At 42.8% G+C, this 25,575-nt stretch overlaps 1 protein-coding gene across 1 annotated transcript in view; it reads left to right on the top strand.

Annotated features, from left to right (window-relative positions):
• The window catches only part of CNTRL (centriolin), a 1,008,983-nt gene that overhangs the window by 176,525 nt on the left and 806,883 nt on the right, over positions 1-25,575 (top strand). The window contains exon 11 of the mRNA XM_078641873.1: positions 16,262-16,456. Within this exon, the coding sequence (XP_078497999.1) occupies positions 16,262-16,456 (195 nt within the window). The remainder of the gene's footprint in view (positions 1-16,261; positions 16,457-25,575) is intronic.

Raw genomic sequence — 25,575 nt, 5'->3', positions numbered from 1 at the left:
TTAGCGGTGTTCCAGTGTTGGCCACGCTGCTACATGAGTGTCTAGTCATTACTCTACTAGGTAGTATTACATTGATGCTCTGGTCTGCAGGCAGGGCAATTTGGCTCACTTGGTCCAGCGGGACTTTCTGATGTAAATTCCCATCCTCATATCCACCAAAAAGAGTGCATCCATAAATAAGTAACTTGTTCTTCTGGTGAATATTTCTAACCGCAAATTCCTTACATTTTGTATCAATACCACGGTAGTACCTGCCCAAATATGGTGGTTTCTTTCATGCCAAATAATTTATAAAATTACAGTCTTTCTTCACAAATACTGATTCTATAGCAGAGCATATTCTACACATGGTAGATGTCACAACCACCATCCTGAAACCCATCTTCAAATCAGGATTGGTTAGTTTGATAATGTGTTGTATTAAAATAAGCTATTCACATGCTAAGAAACATCTGGTGAAACCACAACCGCATTTGACATGCAAGAGAGAAGGTTACTATTTTGGTCCAGGAAATGTACTGCTTGCTGACATCTGTAAGACAGTGACATTTTCTTTAGTCTACAATTTCTAAAAGAATTACACAGCTATTTGTGTGAGAAGATTATAGGGCAAAGTATTCCTTGTGTCAAAAGTTGGATTGTTAGGCAGAAATGGAACCAAGCTTTAGTACTTACAGGAAAATAACTTGTGAAGTCCATAACAATCAGCGTCTAGCCAGAAGAAAAGGAAATGGATGTTTCTGGTTTTTCTATTCAGATGATACTCTGAAGGGACCTGACAAACCTGGCACCAGGCCAGCACATTTGCTGTATTTTTTGGGTATTTGAGAGTTCACAGAAAACTGGCGCAATTGTTGTACATGTAATACAGGCAGTAGCAGTCTGTCCAGAAATGTCATATACTAACAGAGAATTGGGATACAAGTCCTACTTATGGCACCCTTTCATTTGTTGGAGTAGCAGATCGTGCAGTCGTAGATATGGGCAAGCCAAAAACTAGGCCAGATATAAAAAAAAAAACCAACTGTTAAAAGGCTGACCTCTACAATTTAAAAGTAAGCACGTGTTAATAGTCTCTAGGGAGCAGGTTGCAGAGCCCCAAATTGAGCAGCCATTCCGCAATTAGCCGGTGGTCACCCACCTGGTCTTGTCCCATTACCTCATCAACAGTGGTGTGGGTGTTCAGTGTGAGTTCTTTGCACCTTTCACCCCGATGGAGGAATGGACTGGCCGTATGGCCGCCTATTTCTATGACAAGACAAAGGAGTCCTTTGTGACATCAGCGGCTATGTGCAGAGACAGTGCTATGCCTGCCTCTTCAGCCATAGAAGCTAAAGCTCCTTCTTTTGAAGAGTTTCCAAGGATCTCGATGGAACATAATGAAAGGCCTCAAATCCGGTTCTCCCTCCGACCTTTGCCCCTCCTCCATTCTGGCCATGTCTGCGGAGATCAACCCAGCAGCCAATCAAGTTCTCAATCTCTCCTTGGAGTCGGGTCACGATCCAGTCAGGTGGAAAAGAGCCAAATTCTTACCCCTATTGAAAAAACCTATACTGGACCCAGAGCTAGCCTCTAATTACAGGCCAATATCTCTGCTCCCCTTTTTCTCGAAACCTCTTGAAAAAGCGGTGAATAGCGCCACTACCGCTTTTGTCAAATCCAACTCACTATTACACCCAAGCCAGTCGGGATCTAGGGCAAATTTTAGCACTGAAACAGCATTTCTGGAAGTCTCTGAGGCCATAAAGGAGGTTATGGACAGTGGTGGCAGAACCATACTTATATTGCTAGATCTACCTGCGGCCTTTGACACCGTCCCCCGTGACCGACTACTATTTAGACTCCGGGAGTGCGGTTTCGGGGGTACGGCGTTTAACTGGTTTGCCTCCTTTTTAAAAGACTGCCAGCCAACCGTGTGGTCTCCCCCTTTTGCTGCCCCATCCCTCCTTTAGGAGTGGGTGTACCCCAGGGCTCTATTTTGAGCCTGATTCTTTTTAATATGTATATGACACCCTTAGCCACTCTGGCAGAGGAACATGGAGCCAAAATTGTACCATACGCGGATGATACGCACTTGTTATTCACCTGCAACAAAGATATGGACTTCAAAGGTTACAGGATAAACAGCTGCTTGGCAAAAGTGTTCTCCTGGTTCCAGTGTAACCAATTGAAATGTAATCCTGGGAAGTCGGAGATCATCTTTTTTGGAAACCACCCTGGCAACGTCTGGCGTAGCTGGTTACCCGCTGACATATCACCTCCCACCACATCCGTCAAATTAGTGACAAATCTGGGGGTGAAGATGGATGAGGATCTTTCTATGCAGCCACAGATCCAGTCGGTGGCCGGCACCTGCTTCAGCATGATTAGGATGCTGAAGCAGTTTCTACCTCTATTGTCCATCTCTCACAGGAAAAACTGTGGTTCAAGCCTTAATAATTTCTAGGCTGGACTACGGCAATGCACTCTACCTGGGGCTACCAGAGTATTTACTGGCAAGGCTGCAAGTGGTCCAGAACGCAGCAGCCAGGGCAATACTGATGCTCGGCCCCAGAGTCCGCATGACGACACAATTGAGATCCTAGCATTGGCTTCCTGTATGAAAGAGGATACAATTTAAATCCTTGGTTCTTTCTTTTAAGGCTCTTCACGGTAGCGGTGCTGGATACATTGCGAAGAGAGTGCAATTCTATCAGCCATACCGTACTCTCTGGTCTTCCGCACTTCAATTGGCACGTACTCCAAGATATTCGCGAGCTCGCATCTGGGGTCGGTCCTTCCAGGTGCAAGCTGCAAAATTGTGGAATGAATTGCCGTTGGAACTAAGGATGATGTCAGATCTCCTGGCATTTAGGAAGTCACTGAAAACGTGGCTGTTTCAGCTCTAACATCCTGATCAGTGGTTACTGAGGCTTAGCGATATCAGTCAGCATGCCTAGAGCCGGGACACTCAATTGAGTAGCTGTGCGCTTAACAAAACCCATCTAACATAATATTACACACATCACACATATGGGGTTAGATAGTCCACCCACTCTGGTGTCAATGTAGTAAATGTCCTCTCTAATGTTCTTCACTAGATAGACTGTACTATGTCATCTGTGACATAATACAATGCCTGGGTGACTCTCTGGCTCACAGTGTCTCTCTCTACCTGGCTGTGGCAGTTGTTTAACTCAGGCTGAGCTGCTAACAGCTAGCTCCTGGTGGGGTCTTACTTCTGTAACTAATATCTTGGAAGGAACTTACAATAAAGGAACTTAACACATGTTTGGCATGGTCTCTCCTTCTGGCAACTGCTTGGAGCGTTTTGTGTATTTGCGGCCAGGTTGAATTTCTTTTCACCTTTGTGGTTATTCTGTGTTTTAAGGGAAATTTGTGGTGTTTCAAAAGAAAACGTATGCACTAATTGTGTTTGCATCGTACTACAGCATGACTTTCACTTGTACTGTGTGTTGTACTCACATTTTTAACTCTACGGTGTACCCTTCTTAGGGGAAGTTGTATGCTTGTGGGTAGTCCATTCCCATTTCTGTTTCCTAGGGTGATGTTGAATCTTGCTGTACCCTGCGTTGGCGATGTTATTGTGTTGGGTTTCAAGGGAGAGTAATGCATCCCGTTTGTAATCTTGTTGGGTGATGCTGTAGTGTTTGTGGGTAGTCAATGCCCCATTTTTTTTGTCCCAGGTTTATTGTCCTCTGGTGTACCCTACTCAGGGGAGTTTGTGTGTGTGTGTGGGTAGTCCATGCCCCATTTTGGTTCCCAGGTATTGTCCTGTGGTGTACCCTACACAGGGGAGGTAGTCTGTTTGTGGGTAGTCCATGCCCCATTTTTGATTCCCAGGTATTGTCCTGTGGTGTACCCTACACAGGGGAGGTTGTCTGTTTGTGGGTAGTCCATGCCCTATTTTTGGTTCCCAGGTTTATTGTCCTGTGGCGTACCCTACGTAGGGGAGGTTTTGTGTTTGCGGGTAGTCCATGCCCCAAGTAGTGGTGTTTGCGGGTAGTCCTTGCCCTATTTTTGTTCACAGGTTTATTATCCTGTGGTGTACCCTATTTAGGGGAGGTTGTATTTCTTTTTAATCTCAGTGTTTCTACTCTGCGCTGTCCCCTGCTTTTGGTGGAGACTTTTTGTGCACTATGTTCTAGTCTAAGTCTACCTTCTTGTTACTCGTGGCCAGGGTATCATGTTGGAAAAACTTTGTACTGTGAATTTTTCATATCTTTAGTGTCAGCACGTCTTTATAAGGGGAAGCTCTCGTTCTTTACTAATATTGTTTTTTTTGGTGAGTTTTTGTGATAGGGGTTTGCTCTTTTAGGGTTGTCTTGAGTGAATATTGCCCCTATGTGTCTCTCTCTATGTCTCCGTCTACACTCTCTTTCGTCCTAGGGTGTTTACCCTGTGGTGTGGGGAAGTTTTGAGTGTAACCACTTACAGGCGCGGTGCGTCCATTGGGGCGTAGGGGGGGGCCCCACTAAGCCCCATGGACCTACCGCGTCGTCACTAGAAGCCAAATACAAATATTAAAAAAAATCGCGCTATCTGCCGACCGGGAAACCGGGAGACGCCCGACTTTCCCGGAGTGCGCAGGAGGGGGGGGGGGGGAGGATGGGCCTGCTGCAGCTGCGCAAGTGTATTTTTGGGCACAAACATGCCCGCGCATGCGCAGATCGTTTTCCTGTAAATTCTCCCTTAGAGAGAGGACCAGGGGGCGGGCCGCAGCCCCCGGGGTTACACAGGGGGACTGAGCGAGGAGTCATGGTGCCCCCCCAGCCTATCCTGGCGCTGCATACAGCGCCAGGATTGGCTGGTCAATACATAACCCCTGACGGTTAGCGCGGCCGACTTTGGTGCTGGGAAACCAGGTTCGAGCCTCTTATCAAACCATAAAAATGTATACATGACTTACTTTGGTGTTAAATAAATAGATATTTTAAAAACAAATAAAAATGATGGTCCGACTAAGATGTGAAATTGGTGTCAAATAAATACATGTTTTAAAAACAATTAATATTAATCATGTATCATTGGTGCTGGAGTACAAGGTTCGAGACTGGTATTGAACACTGACAAGCTGTGTGCAAGTTATATGGTCATAAAAATACATGAATGATGGATGCAGGATAAGTGGATGGATGGGTGGATGCATGAATGGATGCAGGATGGATGATGGATGGGTGGATGGATGGGTGGATGGGTGGATGCATGAATGAATGATGGATGCAGGATGGATGGGTGGATGGATGGGTGGATGCATGAATGAATGATGGATGCATGATGGATGCAGGATGGATGGGAGGATGGATGGATGGGTGGATGCATGAATGAATGATGGATGCATCATCATCTCCTACGCCGACGACACCCAGCTGATCCTCTCCCTCACCAACGACCCCGCCACCGCCAGAGCCAACCTGCACGAAGGGATGACAGACGTAGCCAAATGGATGTCGAACAGCCGCCTGAAACTGAACTCGGACAAGACGGAAGTCCTCATCCTGGGATCATCACCCTCCGCCTGGGACGACTCCTGGTGGCCCCCCGCCCTGGGCAGCGCACCCAAACCCACAGACCACGCACGCAACCTGGGCTTCATCCTGGACTCCTCCCTCTCCATGACCAGACTAGTCAACGCCGTCTCCTCGTCGTGCTTCAACATCCTGCGCATGCTGCGTAAGATCTTCCGATGGATCCCCACAGAGACCAGGAAGACGGTCACCCAGGCCCTTGTCACCAGCCGTCTGGACTACGGCAACTCCCTCTACGCCGGAACCACCGCCAAACTCCAGAAGAGACTCCAGCGGATGCAGAACACCTCAGCACGACTCATCCTGGACATCCCCCGCCGCAGCCACATCTCCGGACACCTGAGAGACCTGCACTGGCTCCCGGTCAACAAGAGAATCACCTTCCGGCTCCTCACCCACGCACACAAAGCCCTACACAACCAAGGCCCAGGATACCTCAACAGCCGCCTCAACTTCTACGCTCCCAAACGCCAGCTTCGATCGACCAGCCACGCCCTCGCCGCCGTCCCCCGCATCCGAAGAGCCACCACAGGAGGAAGGTCCTTCTCCTACCTGGCCGCCAAGACTTGGAACTCCCTTCCGTCCCACCTCCGCCGCACCCAAGACCACCTCGCCTTCAGGAAGCAGCTCAAGACCTGGTTGTTCGAGCAGTAGCGGACCCCCTCCCCCCAGCGCCTTGAGACCCTCCGGGTGAGTAGTGCGCTATATAAATGCTTTGATTGATTGATTGATTGATGCATGATGGATGCAGGATGGATGGGTGGATGCATGAATGAATGATGGATGCAGGATGGATGCAGAATTGATGGATGGATGGGTGGATGCATGAATGAATGATGGATGCAGGATGGATTCAGGATGGATGGGTGGGTGGATGCATGAATGAATGATGGATGCAGGATGGATGGGTGGATGGATGGATGGGTGGGTGGATGCATGACTGAATGAATGATGTATGGATGCAGGATGGGTGGGTGGGTGGATGGATGGATGGGTGCATGAATGAATGATGGATGCAGGATGGATGGATGGATGAATGGATGGGTGAATGGATGAATGGATGCAAGATGGATGGATGATGGATGGATGGGTGGATGAATGAATGAATGAATGATGGATGCAGGATGGATGGGTGGATGCATGAATGAATAATGGATGCAGGATGGATGGGTGGATGGATTGGTGGATGCATGCATGAATGAATGATGGATGCAGGATGGATGGATGGGTGGATGCATGAATGAATGATGGATGCAGGATGGATGCAGAATTGATGGATGGATGGGTGGATGCATGAATGAATGATGGATGCAGGATGGATGGATGGATGGGTGGATGGGTGGATGCATGAATGAATGATGGATGCAGGATGGATGGGTGGATGGATGGATGGGTGGATGCATGAATGAATGATGTATGGATGCAGGATGGGTGGGTGGGTGGATGGATGGGTGCATGAATGAATGATGGATGCAGGGTGGATGGATGGATGAATGGATGGGTGGATGGATGGATGGGTGGATGCATGAATGAATGATGTATGGATGCAGGATGGGTGGGTGGGTGGATGGATGGATGGATGGGTGCATGAATGAATGATGGATGCAGGGTGGATGGATGGATGAATGGATGGGTGAATGGATGAATGGATGCAGGAATCGATGCAGGATGGATGGATGGGTGGATGAATGAATGAATGATGGATGCAGGATGGATGGGTGGATGGGTGCATGCATGAATCAATAATGGATGCAGGATGGATGGGTGGATGGATTGGTGGATGCATGAATGAATGATGGATGCAGGATGGATGCAGGATGGATGGGTGGATGCATGAATGAATGATGGATGCAGGATGGATGGGTGGGTGGATGCATGAATGATGGATGCAGGATGGATGGATGGATGGATGGATAGGTGGATGCATGAATGGATGCAGGATGGGTGGGTGGGTGGGTGGATGGATGGGTGGATGCATGAATGATGTATGTATGGATGGATGCAAGGTGGTTCGGGCTCGCTCGCTGCGCTCGCTGCGGTGCAATATGCAAATTAGTTTATGCCTCACCACTTTCAAATGTCACCAGCCGCCCCTGACCACTTAGCTTAGCTGTTTCGGTTCGTTCAGGGAGGAGGATGTGGCATATAGTGTTTAATTTACTTTTCTTTGTTCACATTTCTACTACCTCATGCTAGTGTCATCTTTGAACATCTCTTTTGGTTCATTCTTGTACTTTTCTGCTGATGTTGCATTTGAGGTATTTTGCCTATTGTGTTCTCTGTTCTGTTCCTATTCCATAAGGGAAGAGGATGTGTAGTAAATGTCCTCTCTAATGTTCTTCACTAGATAGACTGTACTATGTCATCTGTGACGTAATACAATGCCTGGGTGACTCTCTGGCTCACAGTGTCTCTCTCTACCTGGCTGTGGCAGTTGGTTAACTCAGGCTGAGCTGCTAACAGCTAGCTCCTGGTGGGGTCTTACTTCTGTAACTAATATCTTGGAAGGAACTTAAAATAAAGGAACTTAACAGAATAGTGAACTCTACATCTTCCTTTACTACAGTCAACATATAGCACCCTGAGGTGAAAAGCCAGTGTGTGGTGGCACATTCCCAGCCCAAGTGTGATATTCTCAATGTTGTGTTGTACTAAAGCTGCAATGAAATTATTCTGGTTTGTTCTAGATTTACGTACAAGAGCGTTTTTCTCAATTAGTTGTGTTTCCTACCCCCCAACTAAGTGTGGTGGGTTGGCTATTTACGTAATTCTATGATGTGGTCATATTTTCTATAGCACTCCGTTCTTTCTAAATCTTTCTACATTTATTGAAATAATTGTTAACAAATGACGTTTTAGAAAAGAAACTTGTCAAGTGTAGATACAGTCGTTATTGATGCACATTATTGCCTGGAGGAAATTAAAAGGTTAAACGGAACAAAGGAACAAGTTAAAACAGAAAACTCATTTTATGAAATTCATCATCCACCGTTTGTTCTGTTCCAGCGTAGATTTGTTGCCAATTTTACTTTTTGGGTCAAGAATGTTTCATGGAAACACAGAATTTACGTGTCTTTCGCTTTGTAAGGGGTTTTACGTCATCATGTCAGTCTTTACATGCAAAAAATGTGGAGGTGTGTAAGAAACAGTAAGCAGAAATAAGATCAGAGAGACACTAATCACAAGACAAGGCATCTGACAGTTCTACATACGTATTGGCAAGGGAGAGTCGAGTTTAAATACATGCGAAGCTTAAAAATTTGGCCCATTTCACAAAAGCATTTTGTATACCTTGTTTAAATTTAGAGACACAAAACAAAATTTACAGAGGAAAATTCGCAATCCGGGTTCTCAGAATCCAGGCTGGCTGATATTTGCTCTGGCCAGGTGTATGTGTTTTTAATATGACGTTTTAGCCAGCATTCTGGGTTTTCTTCAGTCTTCTGGTGGGTCTAACTGCAAGTGCAAATGAAGACCCATAAGCTTGCACGAATATATGATTTTTCCACGAAGACAAGTTCCACGCATGGCATTACCACGCGAACTTTAGTTCGCATGTGTCTTCACCACGCAGCATTTGACAACGCATGTTTTTACTCCGCAAAATGAACGTTACGAAACATCTCACGTCTCATTTAAATTTATATAACGATGCTGATAGGCTACATGCAGTACGAAGGAAAAGATCGATGTTTTAAACAATTAAAAACAACAGATTCCCTTACATTTTATTTTTATTTTTTTCATAATGCGCTTAAATAATACCTTAATTAATAAAGTTTAGATTCTTATCTGACCCCTGTACGTCTTTCCCCATCAGCCCTTTCTTCCACCGACCACGGAAACAAGCGTCAAAACACGTCTATCAAAACTGTGAAAGGACTTCAATTATGACGTACACGTCTCCTTGTTGGTGAGGCTATTTCCTTGTTCGCTTTTTAAGTTTTCTTATTTATTTATTGTTATCCGCTTGTTTTTTTTTTGGGGGGGAGACCCCCCCAACCCCCCCTAGCCCCCCCCCCAACTCCCCCTAGCCCCCCCAGCCCCCCCCCCAAGCCCACGCAGATCGTACAGGCAGAACGACACGAAGGAATACCACTCGCGTGGTAAAGACGGACGTTGAAAGCATACGCGTGGAAAAGACCTTTTCGTGGTGAGTGACGCGTGGTAAACGTTATGCGGGGTAATTCCTTCGTAGTAAATGATGTTTCCCCACTTGCACATGATTATTGCTGTCCCGCCATGCAGGTGTGGTAGTAGGCCACTTCTATTTCTTTTATTTCCATGATTTACTGTATTGCCAATCTGTATATTGTGAGATCATCTGTAGAACATGCTTATGTCATTCTTAGAATTGTTTGATGTCATTTAGAATTGTGGGGGTTTGGTGGTTGGCAGTAGACGGTTGGTCCTGGAGGAGTTGGGATGTTGGTCTAGCTGTTCCTGTGGGTTTTGTGGTATATGAATAAAATATACTTTTCACAAACCTTTTCTGCGCCTGATGCCCATCTTTATATTGGCGACGAGGGAAACTTTGACAAGACCCACTGAACATGCCGGCTAATTGAAATTTCTGGACTTCGTTTTCTTCACGATCCAGAGATCAAGCCCAAAGACTTCTCCACAATTTTTCTTAATTTATTCTAGCCTTTGGGCGAAAATTCTACTACAAACAAGGTATTTTTACTGTAATTGTACCTGTTTTAAGCTTCCTGGCACTTTTGATCTGTCCGTTAATTCAACTGTGCCTCGGAGTTCCAGCGCGCTCTGCCAAGCCTGCTCTTCGTCATTGTGCGCTTCAACACTGCGCTCCAGTGACATCATCACGCATCTACGTGGGGCGGCCATCTTATCTTCAATCACTTTCGTGCGTGTCAGCGCTGCGCTCCAGTGATTTCACCAAGCACGCTTCGTCGCTTCAACCTTCAAAGCGGTATTGTGTGTCGGCGTGTTTTTCACTACGCTTACTGGAACTGTGGTGAGATTCCTTTATATATACTTCATTACAGCGCTACATCAGTGACGCGCACACTTACTCCTTTCATTATTTTTTTCAAGCCGTTTTGCGCAAACAAAAATTTCAACCGTCAGTGATGCGCACACTTTTACAATCCTCTTGATGACTGCAAGCGCATTTTCAGTGGTGCGCACACTTTAACCATTTCGTGGATAGTTCACCTCATCTTTACTATTATTGCAGATCTGTGTTACATATTTAGCGCATTTTCAGTGGTGCGCACACTTTAAATTGGATTGCATTTAAAACATTATTTTTCTTCTTGAGGTACATTTCCTTGTTCACGTGAGCACATATTTAATTCTCTGTTTGGAAAGGTGATTTCTTATCAGATATTTTGAACTTGGCTCCTGATTGCTTTACAACTTCATATTTCCGCATTTGCATTTATACCATATTCTATTAACGTTGTCAATATCTCCTTTGACTTTGTTTCATTTCTCCATTCATTTAGAATATGGCTAATGCACAAATCTGTAATCAACCCACAATTTTCCTACAAATTCCAGGTAAGCCTAAATTGGAATGGAAGAAGTGGTTTGAAAGCTTTGAGAATTACATTGTAGCTATTGATGGTTCTAAATTTTCTCCAGAAAGACTTAAAGCCATCTTATTCAGTTATTTGGGCTCTGCTGCCATTGAAATTTTTAAAAACTTGATTCCCATTCCACCACCTACTGGCGGTGGTGAAGGATGGAACCCTTATAAAGAAGCCGTAGCCAGATTGGAGAAACAATTTCAAGATGAGCCTAATGTCGTTATTGAAAGACATGCTTTTCACAAGAGGAAGCAATTTCCTGATGAAACTATTGAAGAGTATGTCGCTGCTTTAAGAGTTCTAGCTGCTAATTGCGCCTATGGTGCTACTGTTGATTACTGTATTAGAGACCAGTTAATTTTTGAATGCGAATCCAAAAAGGTTCAGGAAAGACTTTTGGCGTGTCGCAATCCGACACTTAGTGAAGCTATTGATTTAGCCAAAGGTGTTGAGAGATCCATTTTGTCCTCTAAAGTCATATCTGCTGAAAGTTCCAAAACTATTTCACCTGTTTGTACTGTGCAATTTCCCAACAGAGGAAAGATGAGTTTGAAACAAGTTTCTAATAATAAGTTTTCTTCTAATTCAATGGTTAGTAATATTGATGTTGTTGAAGAGGATTTGCAGAATATGATGTTAGCTATCTATGACAATATTTTTGAGTATTCTGTGAACAATATCAATCTACCGTTTAAGGCACCCTTGGGTGTTGTGTTAATTGGTGACGTTTCGCTCCAAGCCATGGCTGATTCGGGTTCACCGATTACCATTTTATCTGATGTGTTTTTCAAAGAGAATTGGAAAAACGTGAATCTCCATAAATCTGACATCAACCCCAAGGCTTTCGGCAACTTTGATATTACCATGTTAGGTTACTTTGAAAGTTCAATAGAATTTGAATCCAGGAAAATTTTTACTAAGATTTACGTTGCCATTGATGGTAAGAACATAGTTGGGTGGTTTGATTTAGGCAGACTAGGTGTAATTTTGTGTCCTGGTTCTGAACGTCCTCTGCAACTCAGAGATTTTGATGTTAACAATGTCTACATGGACAAATATAGTCTTGATATGATTCTCAAAAGACATTCTAATGTTTTTAAAAATGTTGTTGGCCAGGTCAAAGGCTACATGCATAAAATTAAGTTAAAGAAAAATGCAGTTCCTGTTCAACATAAGGTACGCATAGTTCCGCTAGGCATGCGTGAGAAATTGAAGGTCCACCTTGATACCTTATGTTCTGAAGGCATTATAGAGTCAACGGATAGTTCTGAGTGGGTGTCGGCTATTGTTTTGGCACTCAAAAAGAACCAAGATTTGAGGCTGTGTGTTGATTTGAGGTCTCTCAATAAGAATATTATTGTTGACACACATCCTTTACCCCGCATTCAGGACATGTTGTCAGCTGTGAATGGTGCCAAATTTTTTTCTATTATAGATCTCAAATCTGCCTATCATCAGGTTCTCCTTGATGATTCTTCCAAGGATCTTACTACTTTTACTACACCCTTTGGTTTATACAGATTTTTAAGGATGCCAATTTGTTTGGCATCCGCCGCTAGTGTATTCCAAAAGCTTATTGAGAATTTATTTCATGGCATTTCTGGTGTTCAATCATTCCAGGATGATATTTTGATTTTTGCAGAAACAGGTGATCAGCACAATGTTATTCTTAATAAGGTTCTTGGAATTCTTGGCTCTAAAGGTATGACTGTCAGCAAAGACAAGTGCAAATTTTTGGTTGAAGAGCTGAATTACTTAGGACATCGTATCACGGCTGATGGCATTTTTCCCAAAGAGGATTTAGTCAATACCTTGGATAAAATCAGCACTCCCAAAGACAAAGATACCTTACGTTCTTTCTTAGGTTTGGGAGAGTACTATTCTAGGTTTGTTAAAGGTTATGCGCTAGTGGTAGAACCTCTCAGACAGCTACTTAGAAAAGGTGTTCAATTTATTTGGAGCAAAGTTCATGATGAGGCTTTTGCCAGTGTCAAAAAACTCATTTCCAGAGCACCTGGTCTTAAGACTTTTGATCCTCAGGGCAAATCTTTCGTCACTGTGGATGCAAGCACAGTGGGCCTTGGTGCTGTGTTTTCTCAAATGGTGGATGGTAGAGAAAGAGTGATTTCTTTTATTTCAAGGGCTATTCGTGGTGCTGAGAAGCACTATAGTACTATTGAAAAGGAGGCCTTAGCTTGTGTTTGGGCTGTTGAAAAGTTCAAGAGTTTTTTGTGGGGCAGGCCTTTTATCCTTGTCACCGATCACAAACCCCTTGTTTTCATGATGGATGGTGTCAGGAGTGGTAAGGCGTCATCCAGACTAGTCAGACTGATTGCTAGACTACAGGAGTACAATTTCGAAACACAACATATTCCTGGTGGTAAAAATTTTACTGCTGATTGTCTGTCTAGACTGCCTCCTTTTGAAGAAGACAGTAATGACATTTTAGATCAGCATGAATGTGTTGTTGCTCTAGTTGATGCTGTGAGTTCCTTTGAATCTAGTGTTTCTGAGAAGGATTGGCTTGAAGCTATGGACAGGGATGTGCTGCTTAGTAAAGTCAAGAAATTTGTTGGTGAGGGTTGGCCACCCATTAGGAATTTGGAGGATAAGTTGAGGAGTTTTGCTCAGATTGCCGATGAGTTGAGCATTGAGGGTAATATTTTGTTACGTCAAGATCTGTTTATTCCGCCTGAAGATTTAAGAAACAAGCTTATCAAGCTTGCTCATGCTGGTCATCCCGGAATTTCTGGCACCAAGAAGATCCTCAAGAACTTTTACTGGTGGCCTGGCATGGATTCTGGTATTGAGAAGGTTATTGATGATTGTTCAGTTTGCATTAGAGCTGATAAACATTGGAAAGTTTCGACTCACCATTATCCCTCAGAGAGGGTGCTGTGGGTCCTTGGGATAAGATTTCCATTGACTTTTCCGGTCCCTTTGAGTGTTTAGGTAGGGAGAAAAGGTTTTCTATTGTGGTCATAGATAATTTTTCAAAGTGGATTTATTTCACTTTTGTGGAACATCCCAATACTGATGCTGTCATTGATTTTTTGAGTTTTATTTTCAGTTTGGAAGGAGCTCCCAATCTCATCTTGTCTGATAATGGGGTGCAATTTGTTTCCAAGAAAATGAAAGATTTTTTTGGAAAAGTTTGGTGTAAAATCTGAAACCACTCCTTTGTATTGTCCCAGGGCCAATGGTCAAGTTGAAAGGGCCAATAGGTTTGTTAAAGAGGGCATTCAGGCTGCTCTAGAGAGCAAATTGGATGTTCTATCATTTTTGAAAGAGAAACTGTGGAGTTACCATGTTACTCCTAATTCTTCTACAGGGTTTTCCCCTTATTTACTGATGAGAGGTAGACATGCTAAATCTGTTTTAAGACCTAACTTTGTCAAGGGTGTCAGGGCTGATGTCGATATGCGTAGCATTATTGGTGAGGTCAAACAGAACATTTGTGAGTCGCGTTTGGCTGGCAAAATCTATCATGATGCCTCTCTCAAGTCTAAAGATAAGATTATTAAGGTTGGTGACTGGGTTCGTGTGGTGAAACCTTCTTTATCTAGTAAAGGTTCTTCTAAATTTTCCAACCCGTTCCAGGTGGAGAAAGTTACTGATTCTGCTGTTTTTCTTTCTGAGAAGGGTTGGTGGAGCAAGGGTTCAGTTATTCTTCTCAAACCTGGGCAAGAACGTTTTTTTGCTGTAGATGAGGATGGTGGTTGTGTGTGGAATGATCTTTTGCAAAGTAAGGTGTCTCGTGCTGCAGATGTATCTATCGATAGGTCTGCCCATGATGCTGGCTCTGATGCTGCTGTTTCTCCTGAAATTGTTGTTTCAGGAGAGGGTCCAGGAACTTCTTCTGTTCCTGTCTCTGTTTCTGTCCCTAACATGCAGGAGTTCTCAGGGTCCTCCTCTCTATTGGATTCCTCCTCTCATAAAAGGATTTCTAAAATTCCCAAGAGGATTTCTAAAATTCCCAAGAAGTTTGATGATTATGTTTTGGATGTTTAATTTATTTTTTTTGTTCTTTCGTTTGTAAAAAGATACATGTGGTAGTAGGCCACTTCTATTTCTTTTATTTCCATGATTTACTGTATTGCCAATCTGTATATTGTGAGATCATCTGTAGAACATGCTTATGTCATTCTTAGAATTGTTTGATGTCATTTAGAATTGTGGGGGTTTGGTGGTTGGCAGTAGACGGTTGGTCCTGGAGGAGTTGGGATGTTGGTCTAGCTGTTCCTGTGGGTTTTGTGGTATATGAATAAAATATACTTTTCACAAACCTTTTCTGCGCCTGATGCCCATCTTTATAGCAGGCTATTGTCAAAGGCAGGATAGATACGTTTCTGGGGTACGGTTGGGGATGTATTTATTTGGGGCATTGAAGAAAGGGTTGCTTCACAGTGAACATTTTGTTCACAGGGCAGAATCAAAGAGGTCCTGTGCAAACATGTGACTCAAATCTGCAGCTGTGGTACGATTCTCAGAGTAGTCAGGATTGTTGAGTGCATCCCATAAAAGTTGGGTACTTGCGCCAAACGTTACAGTAGTCCTACATTAGTAAATGTGCCACTTTTCCCATTGCCCTTTGTCATTCACTCCCATTGAGAGAACCAGCCATCGGGTTCCACTATTAGTAGTTTACTCAAAACTGTTTCTTGAAAAATAAAGATTGTAAAATAGCTTCTTATTTGAGGGATGCATTGAAAATAGCCTCTTGAGAGATACTGTACTCGGTTTATAGGTCCTATGAACAGGAACATAGCCATTCTACAGAGACTATTGTAGGTGAGGTTCACCTAGTATTCTTCAATGTAGTCACTAAAGATTTTGGTTATAGTTTGTAATCAATTTCCTGACCACACCCTAATATCTCAATCAGCAAAATCTCTTGATGCTTCATTCGTTTCCAAGAACTATTCTTGTATAAACTGTTGTAAGGAACCACTTATCATTACAAGCCCTTCCTATTTTACTGATACACATCAAGCTGGGACTCCCATAAAAAAAACAGGACTAGGGGACACACAGAGCACATCTTTCCATCAATGAATTACTTCCAGTTTATTGTTTCCTATCTGACTCTTACCTCTTCTACGTAAGTTGTTTATGATGTCTTGCTTCATAGGTCTGTGTTATATTTATAGTTATTTTTCTCACTATACTGCATTCCAGATATCCGAAGCTGAAAAAGAGAACTTGCGGCAGCAACTTAGTGATAAAATCCAGCTACTTAATCAGCTGCGCACAGAAGCCCAGGAACTAGAGCGGCAGATGGAAAGGCAGCGGAGAGAAATGGAAAAGAAGCAGGGTGAAATTGAGGAGCTGCAGTTGTTTTTAGAGTCTATGGATCCCAGAGACCCAAGACATGTAAGTAATCTGTATTTGTCTTTGTATTCTATGGTGTTTTCCTCTCTAATGTTTCCCACTCTAGGTTCAGATTCTGCAGCACAGAGTTTATGCCCACTACTGGACTGGGATGTAGTTAATGGCAAATATGGCTAGGCTCAGAATTCACTTTCTGTGTTCAGTGTGTCTGAATATAAATGGCGAAAACAAGCATAAGCTAAAACCTGCTAGAAAGTAATCTGTTTTTTGCTGAGATTTTTATATAGAGCAAACTAGACCTGTAGGTATTGTAGCACTTTACATGAGCACCAGTTGCGCTACAGATGGACATGTTAATTTTTTGTTAGGCACACGGAGATTAAGTGATTTGACCAGAATCACAAGATGTTGACTGTACGTGCTGAGACCCGAAACCGGTTCCCCAGCTTTGAGGTCAACCGTCTTAGCCGTTAGGCCACATCCTCTCCCCTCTGAATTATAAGGGACGTAACAAAACACACAAGGATATATGAAAAACGTGTTCCAGCACATCTTTCAGTTGCTGCTTGGAACATTTAAACACCACTAGGTAGTTTAAGAATAGTGATATTGTTACTGGTGTTTTTTGCTTTTGCTTAGTTCTGCTACTTTTGACTTGTTATTTACCCAAAAAAGTTGTCAGTAAAGGCAGAGAGCAATGATATAAGCATTTTTAGAATTGATTTTCAGGCTAGATCCTGTCTGAAAGTTTGAGTTATGAAGATCTGCTATATTGCTGATATCATTGATAAACCACTCGTGTTATTTCTTCATCATTGCATCAGAGATTATTCGAGTAGGCTCTATTGTAGGGAAGGTGTCTATTATAAGTTTATAGCAAGCAGGCAAGACCCACTGGGCAAATATACCACAGTATTTTTAAATGTAGCTAATCAAGGCTATGAATGAAATGAAACCCCATTTCCTAGATCTTATGATCAAACATGATGGCACATTTTATGTCACATCTTTTCCTAGATCTTGTGATCGAACATGATGGCAAATTTGGTGTCACGTCTTGAGAAGCCACATGGTGGCACACGGTCTGAAACTGTCATGTGTTCTATATAGGGCCCATTGTGGTTTTCCCTATGTTAGCCTAACTGTGCACGACACAGGCGGCTATAACTTTGCACATGCTTCTATGCTTCTATATAAACACAAGCTTCTGGCTTTCCGCTGGACTCTGAGGCTTACTAAGTCCTTCAATCGGTTGGTTGCCATGTTACTGCACAGGTGGTACCAACATTACTTTTTGTTCTTTCTGGAACGTCCATGGACCATCAGCATTATTTTCATTCTGGACGGAACAGGCGCTCAAGGTTTATTTTGTTCCACCTGATATATGCATGTGCACTGGGTGACACATATATGAAGTGCTCGCCCACTAGATATCAAGTTGAATTTTTACAGCGCTCTACATAGCTATCCATTTTTTGATCAGCAGGCTCCTTGCTTGACAAATTTTGTGATCTTAACACTGTTTGGAACATATTGTGCCCTAGCACATTTTCTTTCTTTGTGGCTATGCACCGGTATACCATATGATCCCACGTACTACAAGGATAATCAGAATCCCTCTTTTCACGCATTATTTACTGTTTTTTTTAGTCCAGGAGTGCCAGTCGTTTCTTTCATACCATTTTGGCCTTGAAAAAGTCCATAGGACAAAACACGTGTCGGCTGCCAGTGTTTTGTATATGTGATAAAGAAGAAAGGAATACGAAAATAAAGAAAAAAGAATACATGATACGGACGTCCTTTAATAACTTTGTTGGTTACTGCCTTTGAAACAGGATGGACTGATTTTTGTGTGCCTCAGCATAAGTGTATAACGTCTATATAAACACGTTTGCCTCTGTGCCACATTATATTTTCACACTGAACCTGCCCTTGTTTTCTCATTCTGTTCTTGCCTGGGATTTAGTCTGAACAGCAGACAAGGTCAAACAACGTCTCTTGTTATTTCTTTCTGGTCAGGCACTCGCACCTAGACACAACACAGAGGTGCAGCTGTTGTTTGTGAACATGTGAGCCTTGTCATATAGGTATGCACAGCAATGAGAGAGAGAGAGAGAGAGAGAGAGAGAGAAAATGAATGAATAATAATAATCACTGCTTTATCTGGGATGTAGAACTTTCATCTGTGTATGCTAAGGTACAGGGTCCGCTACTAAACCTAGAGATCTTTGCTGTATAATCAGTTTGCTTACGTAGAAGGGGAGTGGGGATTGTGGGGGTTAGGCCGGTCTGTCTTATAATATGACAGGTCTTTTCATAATATATGGTTTATTGTTAGGCAGTTGTTTTATGATTGTGGCACGTATGCTGCATTCTAGAGCACAATAGTTTAAATAAACATTTCAAACTTCTTTCGTGTCTGTCATATCTTATTGTGGATGAGTACGAGTGTGTGCGAAAGGGGATGTGTCCTGTCACCGCGATCCCTGAGAGGCTCTGTAGTGTTGTGTTCTGGGATGTCAATTCACTTGTCTCTCTGGATATGAGTAGGAGGGCAAGTGAGACACGATAGCTAGTCGGACTCTGGCTTATGGTACTGAGGTGGTATGGTGACACAGTCCCTGTCTACTAATGTTCTGTGGTCCCAAGCATAGTTCTGTTCCTGACTAGAATCCCTGCAACAAAACCATGTAATTTACAACACAATGCGGCAAGTATTACACTGCCTGTGCATGCCTTGATTGAAATTGCATGCCGCACAAAAACCACGTAAAAAATACGTCACTGGGGGAATGCATTCCAAACGAACCCACCCTGACGAAAGTCTGTAACTTTCTTTGGCCTTTGAGAGTAGGGCTGAAAGATGTTGGTGTAATTGGTTTACCTAGGGTCATAAATCCTAAAACCCCGACCATATCTTAGTTTTCATCTTTCCCATACGCCGCACTAATAAAGGAATACCTGGAAGTGGATGAGGAATTTGTATCTTACAGTTATGCCCCCCTAGTCCAAATTCTTTCAAGATCTCCTTGGAATATGGTTGACCCCACCCTGACTTCTTTAGGAGTCAGGGTGAACCTAATGATGAGTATACCACTACTAGAGTTGGGTGAAGGTTATTTGGAAAAAAAATGCATTTATTTATTTTCCCACTTCCTTAGGAGTGGTGTCTAGGTGTGACAGGTGACTTCTCCCCACCTTGTTAAGTGTCTCCAACACAGGAGGGATACTCTAAAAGGTTATGATAAATTAGAACATTAGCCTGGCAGATAGTTTCAGACTGAGAGCAGTAAAGACTTTGGGGATCGTGCTAATCATGCCCGGCACCAGTGTTGTTTCCCTTAAACTGTAAATGTCAAATGGTACGCCTAATTGACAAGTACTTTTACACCCCTGTAAGGACCTTGTATATGGTGCCAGTGGTACTCAGGGCAGGGATGTGAAACGTGTACTAGGGCAGCAGCACTTATTGTGCCATCCTGAGTGACCTGAATAAAATTGAAGTCTGCCATGTAAGACCTGCATGAGCAGCTTGCCTGCTAAAGTTTGACCCTGCACACACCATGTGTGACTGGGTCTCCTCACTGCATTTAATAGATATCAGTCACCACTAAGGTAGGCCTCCTATAGCCCAGGAGGCATGGTGCATTATATTAAATGTGTAGAAATACTATATGTGCAAGCATATACTGCCTGTGGTAGCATTCTAAACATAATTCTACCACAAGTGACAGGTGGTCCATCAGACAACCTAGGCTGGCATATGGGCATTACCTATATGCCCACCTCCATGATGGCCCGGTCTATTTCTTTTGTGTTTGTTGTCAAACACCATGCTTTTTAACCCCAACACGATGGTGGTGTCGTGGTTTAACCCGCATGTACCAGAGTGTCACCTTAGACCAAGTTAACCCAGTGTTCTCGTGCCTTGGTGAGCTTTTTCAAAGCTTTGTTGCAAAGACAGAAGTCTGACCTCATGCCGGGGAGTATGTGCAGCTCCCAGAGGTCAGAGACAAAGGACCTGTGTAAGCAGGAGGTGACACCTCAGACCACACAGGTTGGCTTGTGATTACTCTGGTGAGGTGGTGAACCTCAAAGGCTTCACTGGTGCCACTGGACAAAAAAACTGTCCTCTACTTGAGGACAATGCTTCTCTCCCTGCCCCAGGCACTGTTTTTCGCGAGCAGGAAATTAGCTATACAGTAGGTGTCCATCTCCACAAGGCTGACCACACCTCTAGGGGCTGGCAGCTGAGGTATACGACCGAAGATGGTTCTGAATTTAGCCTGGCGAGTTTTAGTGACATACACCCACAAGATATTACAACTGGGATGGATTAGCCGCAGTACTTAGTGCCTATTGGATACTAGTCCTCACGTCCACTAACACCCCCTACATCCAGGATTTAAGGGGCACCCCAGACACCAGACACCAGAACCTCAGATTCGGCATGATAACGAATACGAGACCCGTTGACAAGGCAGGACTCCGCGATGAGAGGTGCCAAGCTCTGCACTTGTGACAGCCAACCTGAACCCACTGGATTTTGACTCAACCATGGCAAGAGACTTGTTCTAAAAGGAAGGTGAACCGCTCTGCAAATTCCAGACTTCACTAGAACTCCCTTGGGCTAGAGGAACCAGTCCCCTGCAGTCGGCAGGCGCAAACTGCAAAGTCCACGATCTTTGAAAGACACTGGCCGCGGAAATTAGCCCAAACGGGAGCCTTGTAAATTGGAATGTCCCTTCGCCCATTATAAAAGCAGTCAAGTGCTTGGAATCATCGTGCAACCTAATTTGGTGATATGCACTCTTTAAGTCAAGTTTGCTGAAAAACTTTGCTCCTTTTAAAGTTGAAACAAGTTCACCTATATTAGGCAAGGGAAATATGTCTGCTATTACACTCTTGTTTAATGATCTCAGATCAACACAGAATCTAATCTTGTTATCTGCCATCTGAGTAATAACGACAGAAGAAATCCACATTGAAGCTTCAACCGGCTCAATTATCCCCCCTTGAAGCATTTCTTCGATGACCCCTTTTACTTCATCCCTCACTGCTATTGGTACACTTCTTGCTTTGTGCTGTATAGGGTTTGCGTTCTCCTTCAACCTTATCTTGTGCACATAACCTTTTAATTCACCCAGTTCATTTCTAAACACATTTTTAGCACTAAATAAAATGTCACTTACGTTTAGGTCATCTATGACCTTCACTGGTTCATCTGCTCTGGGACTGACTATAATATAGAGATCGTACTGATGCATCCAACCCAGAATGGGTGGTCCATCAGCCGACAGATAGACTTTCCCAACAATTGATCTGGTTTTGAAGCAAATGTCACTTTCAAAGAATCCCAGAAGATCAATTTTTTCTCCTTGGTAACCTGTGGGAGAAATATCACTAGGCAACAAAGACTTTTCACCCCACACTTCCTTCAACATTGATTGTGGAATGATGGTCCACTTTGACCCAGAATCTACCATTAGACTAATGATTTTGTTATCAAAACAAATTCTGCTTTTGGTCTCTTTTCTCTTCTCTCCTGGCATGTACTAACATCAGAGTCTTCAACTACCAATAACTTATTGAACTCCCTCTTTAATTCAGAGACATCATTTACTACAGCTACTTTAGATTTACTTTTTGACTTGCACATCTTTGCAAAATGCCCCACTTTTCCACATTTCAAGCATTCTGTGTTGTTGGCGAAGCAGAATTTTGCATCTGAAGAATGTGCAGAGCTACTACAATTAATACAACATTTGTATTGACTCTTATATGAAAAACAAATTCTTTTGTAATGTATAACCTTTCTTCCTCACTATGGCTATGGTAGCATTATCATCCTCACTAACATCACTCAAAACATTTTTCTTTTCTGAAATCTCAGCTATTTCCTGATCTAACCCACTTTTCTGTAACTCTTTCATACACTTTTCGGATTCCTCTACTACTTTTGCCAGATCTATAGCAACTTTTAACTTGGGATTTTTCGCCGCCCATAACCTCTCTTGAATTTTTACGATTGTTGCACTGAACAATCAATTGATCCCGTATCAATTCATCATTCATTTGCCCAAAGTTGCATTTAACTGATAACTCCCTCAATCTAGCGACGAAGTGATCAATTGATTCCTCATCTCTTTGCTTATTTTTGTAAAACTTATATCTATTTAACACTAAGTTTTCTTCTTTGGCAAACCTCGTTTACAATCTAGATACTGCTTCTTTGAATTCATCTAACGGGGCCTGACTACTTGAAGCTAATACTTGAGGAAGATACTTAAATACTCTTTGACCCTCTTTGCCTATTGTTGTCATAAGTAAAGCTTTCTTTCTTTTGGCTGAAAATTCTTCACCATCAATTGCTTCAATATAATTGTTAAACATCACTATCCAATCCTCCCATGAGATCAGAGGATTACCCGGTTCACTCAAGAATTGACATATTGATTTTTGGGGACACTGTTTATGAGCACAACAATGTCTTGAGGGCTGTGTTGTCTAGAATTGATGAGGCAGGTCCAACGCTAAGGAAAGAAAAGTGCTCATTCATGGTGCAAGAGATAGAGTATTTAGGTTATACAATAAATGCGCATGGTATCAGACCCAAAAGAAATTTATTGTTGGCTATTGAATCGGCTCCCTGCCCAGAAGATAAGGACCAATTGCGGTCTTTCATGGGCCTGATTGAATTTTATGCAAAGTTTGTAAGGGATTTTTCATGTAAGACTGCAGTTTTGAGAAGTTTGCTTAAGAAAGGAGTCAGATTCATTTGGAGTGAAGAACATACTAAATGTTTTAATGATATTAAAAAGGAGTTGTGTGATTCTAAAGTGTTAACACCGTTTGATATTCAACGCACTTCGATTTTGATGGTAGATGCAAGTAGCATTGGTTTGGGGGCCGTCTTATTACAGAGACAAGGCAATGAAGATAGGACTATAGCTTTCGCATCTCGTCCTTTAAGTTCATCTGAGCGGAATTATTCTGTTATAGAGAGGGAGGTGCTTGCTGCAGTTTGGGGCACACAGTATTTTAGAACCTATTTATGGGGCACTAGGTTTGTTTTGAGGTCTGACCATAAGCCCTTAGTGAATGTGCTGGCTCCAGGTGGAGCAGGTAAGGGCTCACCAAGGTTAGCGAGGCTAGCATCCAGATTGCAGGATTTTCAGTTTGAGATACAGTTTGTGCAAGGGTGGCGCAATGTTCAAGCTGATTGTTTATCAAGGCTTCCAGGAAAGGTGGATGGTGTTGCTGATGCTATTGTTGATAGTCAGGAAGATAATGCGGTTGCTTTTCTTCAAGATGTTATATCTTTGGGTGAAGGTACGTTTTCAAAGATGGAGTGGGTCACTGGCATGGAAGAAGATTTGACATTGTTGAAAGTTTTGGATCTCGTTGGAACTGGTAGCAGGCATGAGAGTACAGTTGATCCCTCGGTGAGACCTTATCTAAAAGTTCTGGATGAATTGTCAATCTCGAATGGAGTAGTTTTAATGAGAGGGGACAGGTTTGTTCCTCCATTTTCACTGAGACAGAAGGTGCTGAAATTAGCACATGAGGGGCACCTAGGCCAGACGCTTACTCAGCGTAGAGTCAAGATGAATTTTTGGTGGCCTTCAATAGATTCAGACGCAGTGTCTTGTGTTGAAAATTGTTTGAATTGTAGAGAAGGTTAGAAAAGGTTAAATATAGTGTCTAACAAGGAAATTGGGGAAATTGACATGATAGATAAACCATGGCATAGTATATGCTTAGACTTTATTGGACCCATTGGTGAATTACCTTCTAATCAGAGGTTTGCAATTGTAGTCATCGATGTTTTCTCGAAATGGTTGTCAGTTTCATTTTTCAAAGAAATTACTACAGATTGCACGATTGAGTTTCTCAGGAGGGTTTTTCTGGATGAAGGGTTTCCGTCAGTCTTGATAACTGATAATGGTACTCAGTTGACGTCAAGCAAGATGAAAGTGTTTTTGGAAAATTGTGGCATAACACATCATTGCACTAGTCTTTACAATCCTCAAGGGAATGGTATTTGTGAAAGGGTGAACAGACTGATAAAGGGCATAATTCAAATGTATTGTGCCCTGGGATGCTTTTCGTGTGATAAAGTTCAGGAGATGGTATGGGCTTACCGCTCAACGCCACACAAGAAAGAAATGAAATCTCCTTTTGAAATGATGCGAGGTAGACCTCCAAGCACAAAATTGATTCCTGCTTGGTTGAAAAACTTAGAGAATGACGTCTCTTCTCAAAATAAGTCAGGAAAATGTTTTACAGTTTCAGTAGGGGATCTAGTGAAGGTAAAACCGGGTAGATTCTCTAAAGGTCTTACAAAATTTAGGGGAGCATTTATTGTAAAAAAAAGTCTTTCCACATTATGTTGTCTTGGAAAATGGAGAAAAGTGGAATTATCGTAGAGTTGCATTATATCAAAAAGAATCCAAATTTAGATATGTATTACAAGGCATATGATGACGCGTCTGGCAGCAATGGTTATATGTAAGCTACACAAGAAAATATCAATGTTCAATCAGAAAGTAGAAGAGAGGAAGGTGATGGGGATGCTTCACATTATCTTAATGTGAATAGGCAGGTTGACTCAGCAATTTCGAATGTGGTGCAAACTAATGCTAGCCTAACCAACAAGGAGTTCAAGGTCTCGCCATTCACCGATATGTTTGAATGATTACATCTGTTGAACAACTATCTTTTGTGTTTTTGTGTTACATGTCCTAAGGGAAGGAGATGTGTTGTAAATGTGATTCTTGTTCTACTCTTTAGTTTAGTCTGTCTTTTATATTGTTTAGCAAAGTGTACTATGGTGGAACATTATCAATGTTCTAGGAATGTGTTCTCACTCAGCTGGGATTCCAGTCTGGTCAGTTGGTGACTGGTCAGCGTTGGTGTCACTTGCTGTTTTCTGTACTACAAATAAATCCTTCAGATGCTTTATACTTACTGCGCTCTTTGGATCGTTATATCTACAACAATTTCCTCAACCGGTGTACTGGCAGGCACCAAAACTTGTTGGTAGTCCTTACGACTACAACCTGCTTTACTCAACTCTTCAAGAGTAGAGAATCATCTGCATGAATGACCAACCACACCTGTGGCTTCATCGTGAAGATTTTGTATCTGTTTTTACCCTC

The sequence above is a fragment of the Lissotriton helveticus genome, chromosome 5_1, assembly GCF_964261635.1.
Source record: "Lissotriton helveticus chromosome 5_1, aLisHel1.1, whole genome shotgun sequence".
Lineage (NCBI taxonomy): Eukaryota > Metazoa > Chordata > Amphibia > Caudata > Salamandridae > Lissotriton > Lissotriton helveticus.
This window is presented reverse-complemented; position numbering and strand designations above follow the sequence as displayed.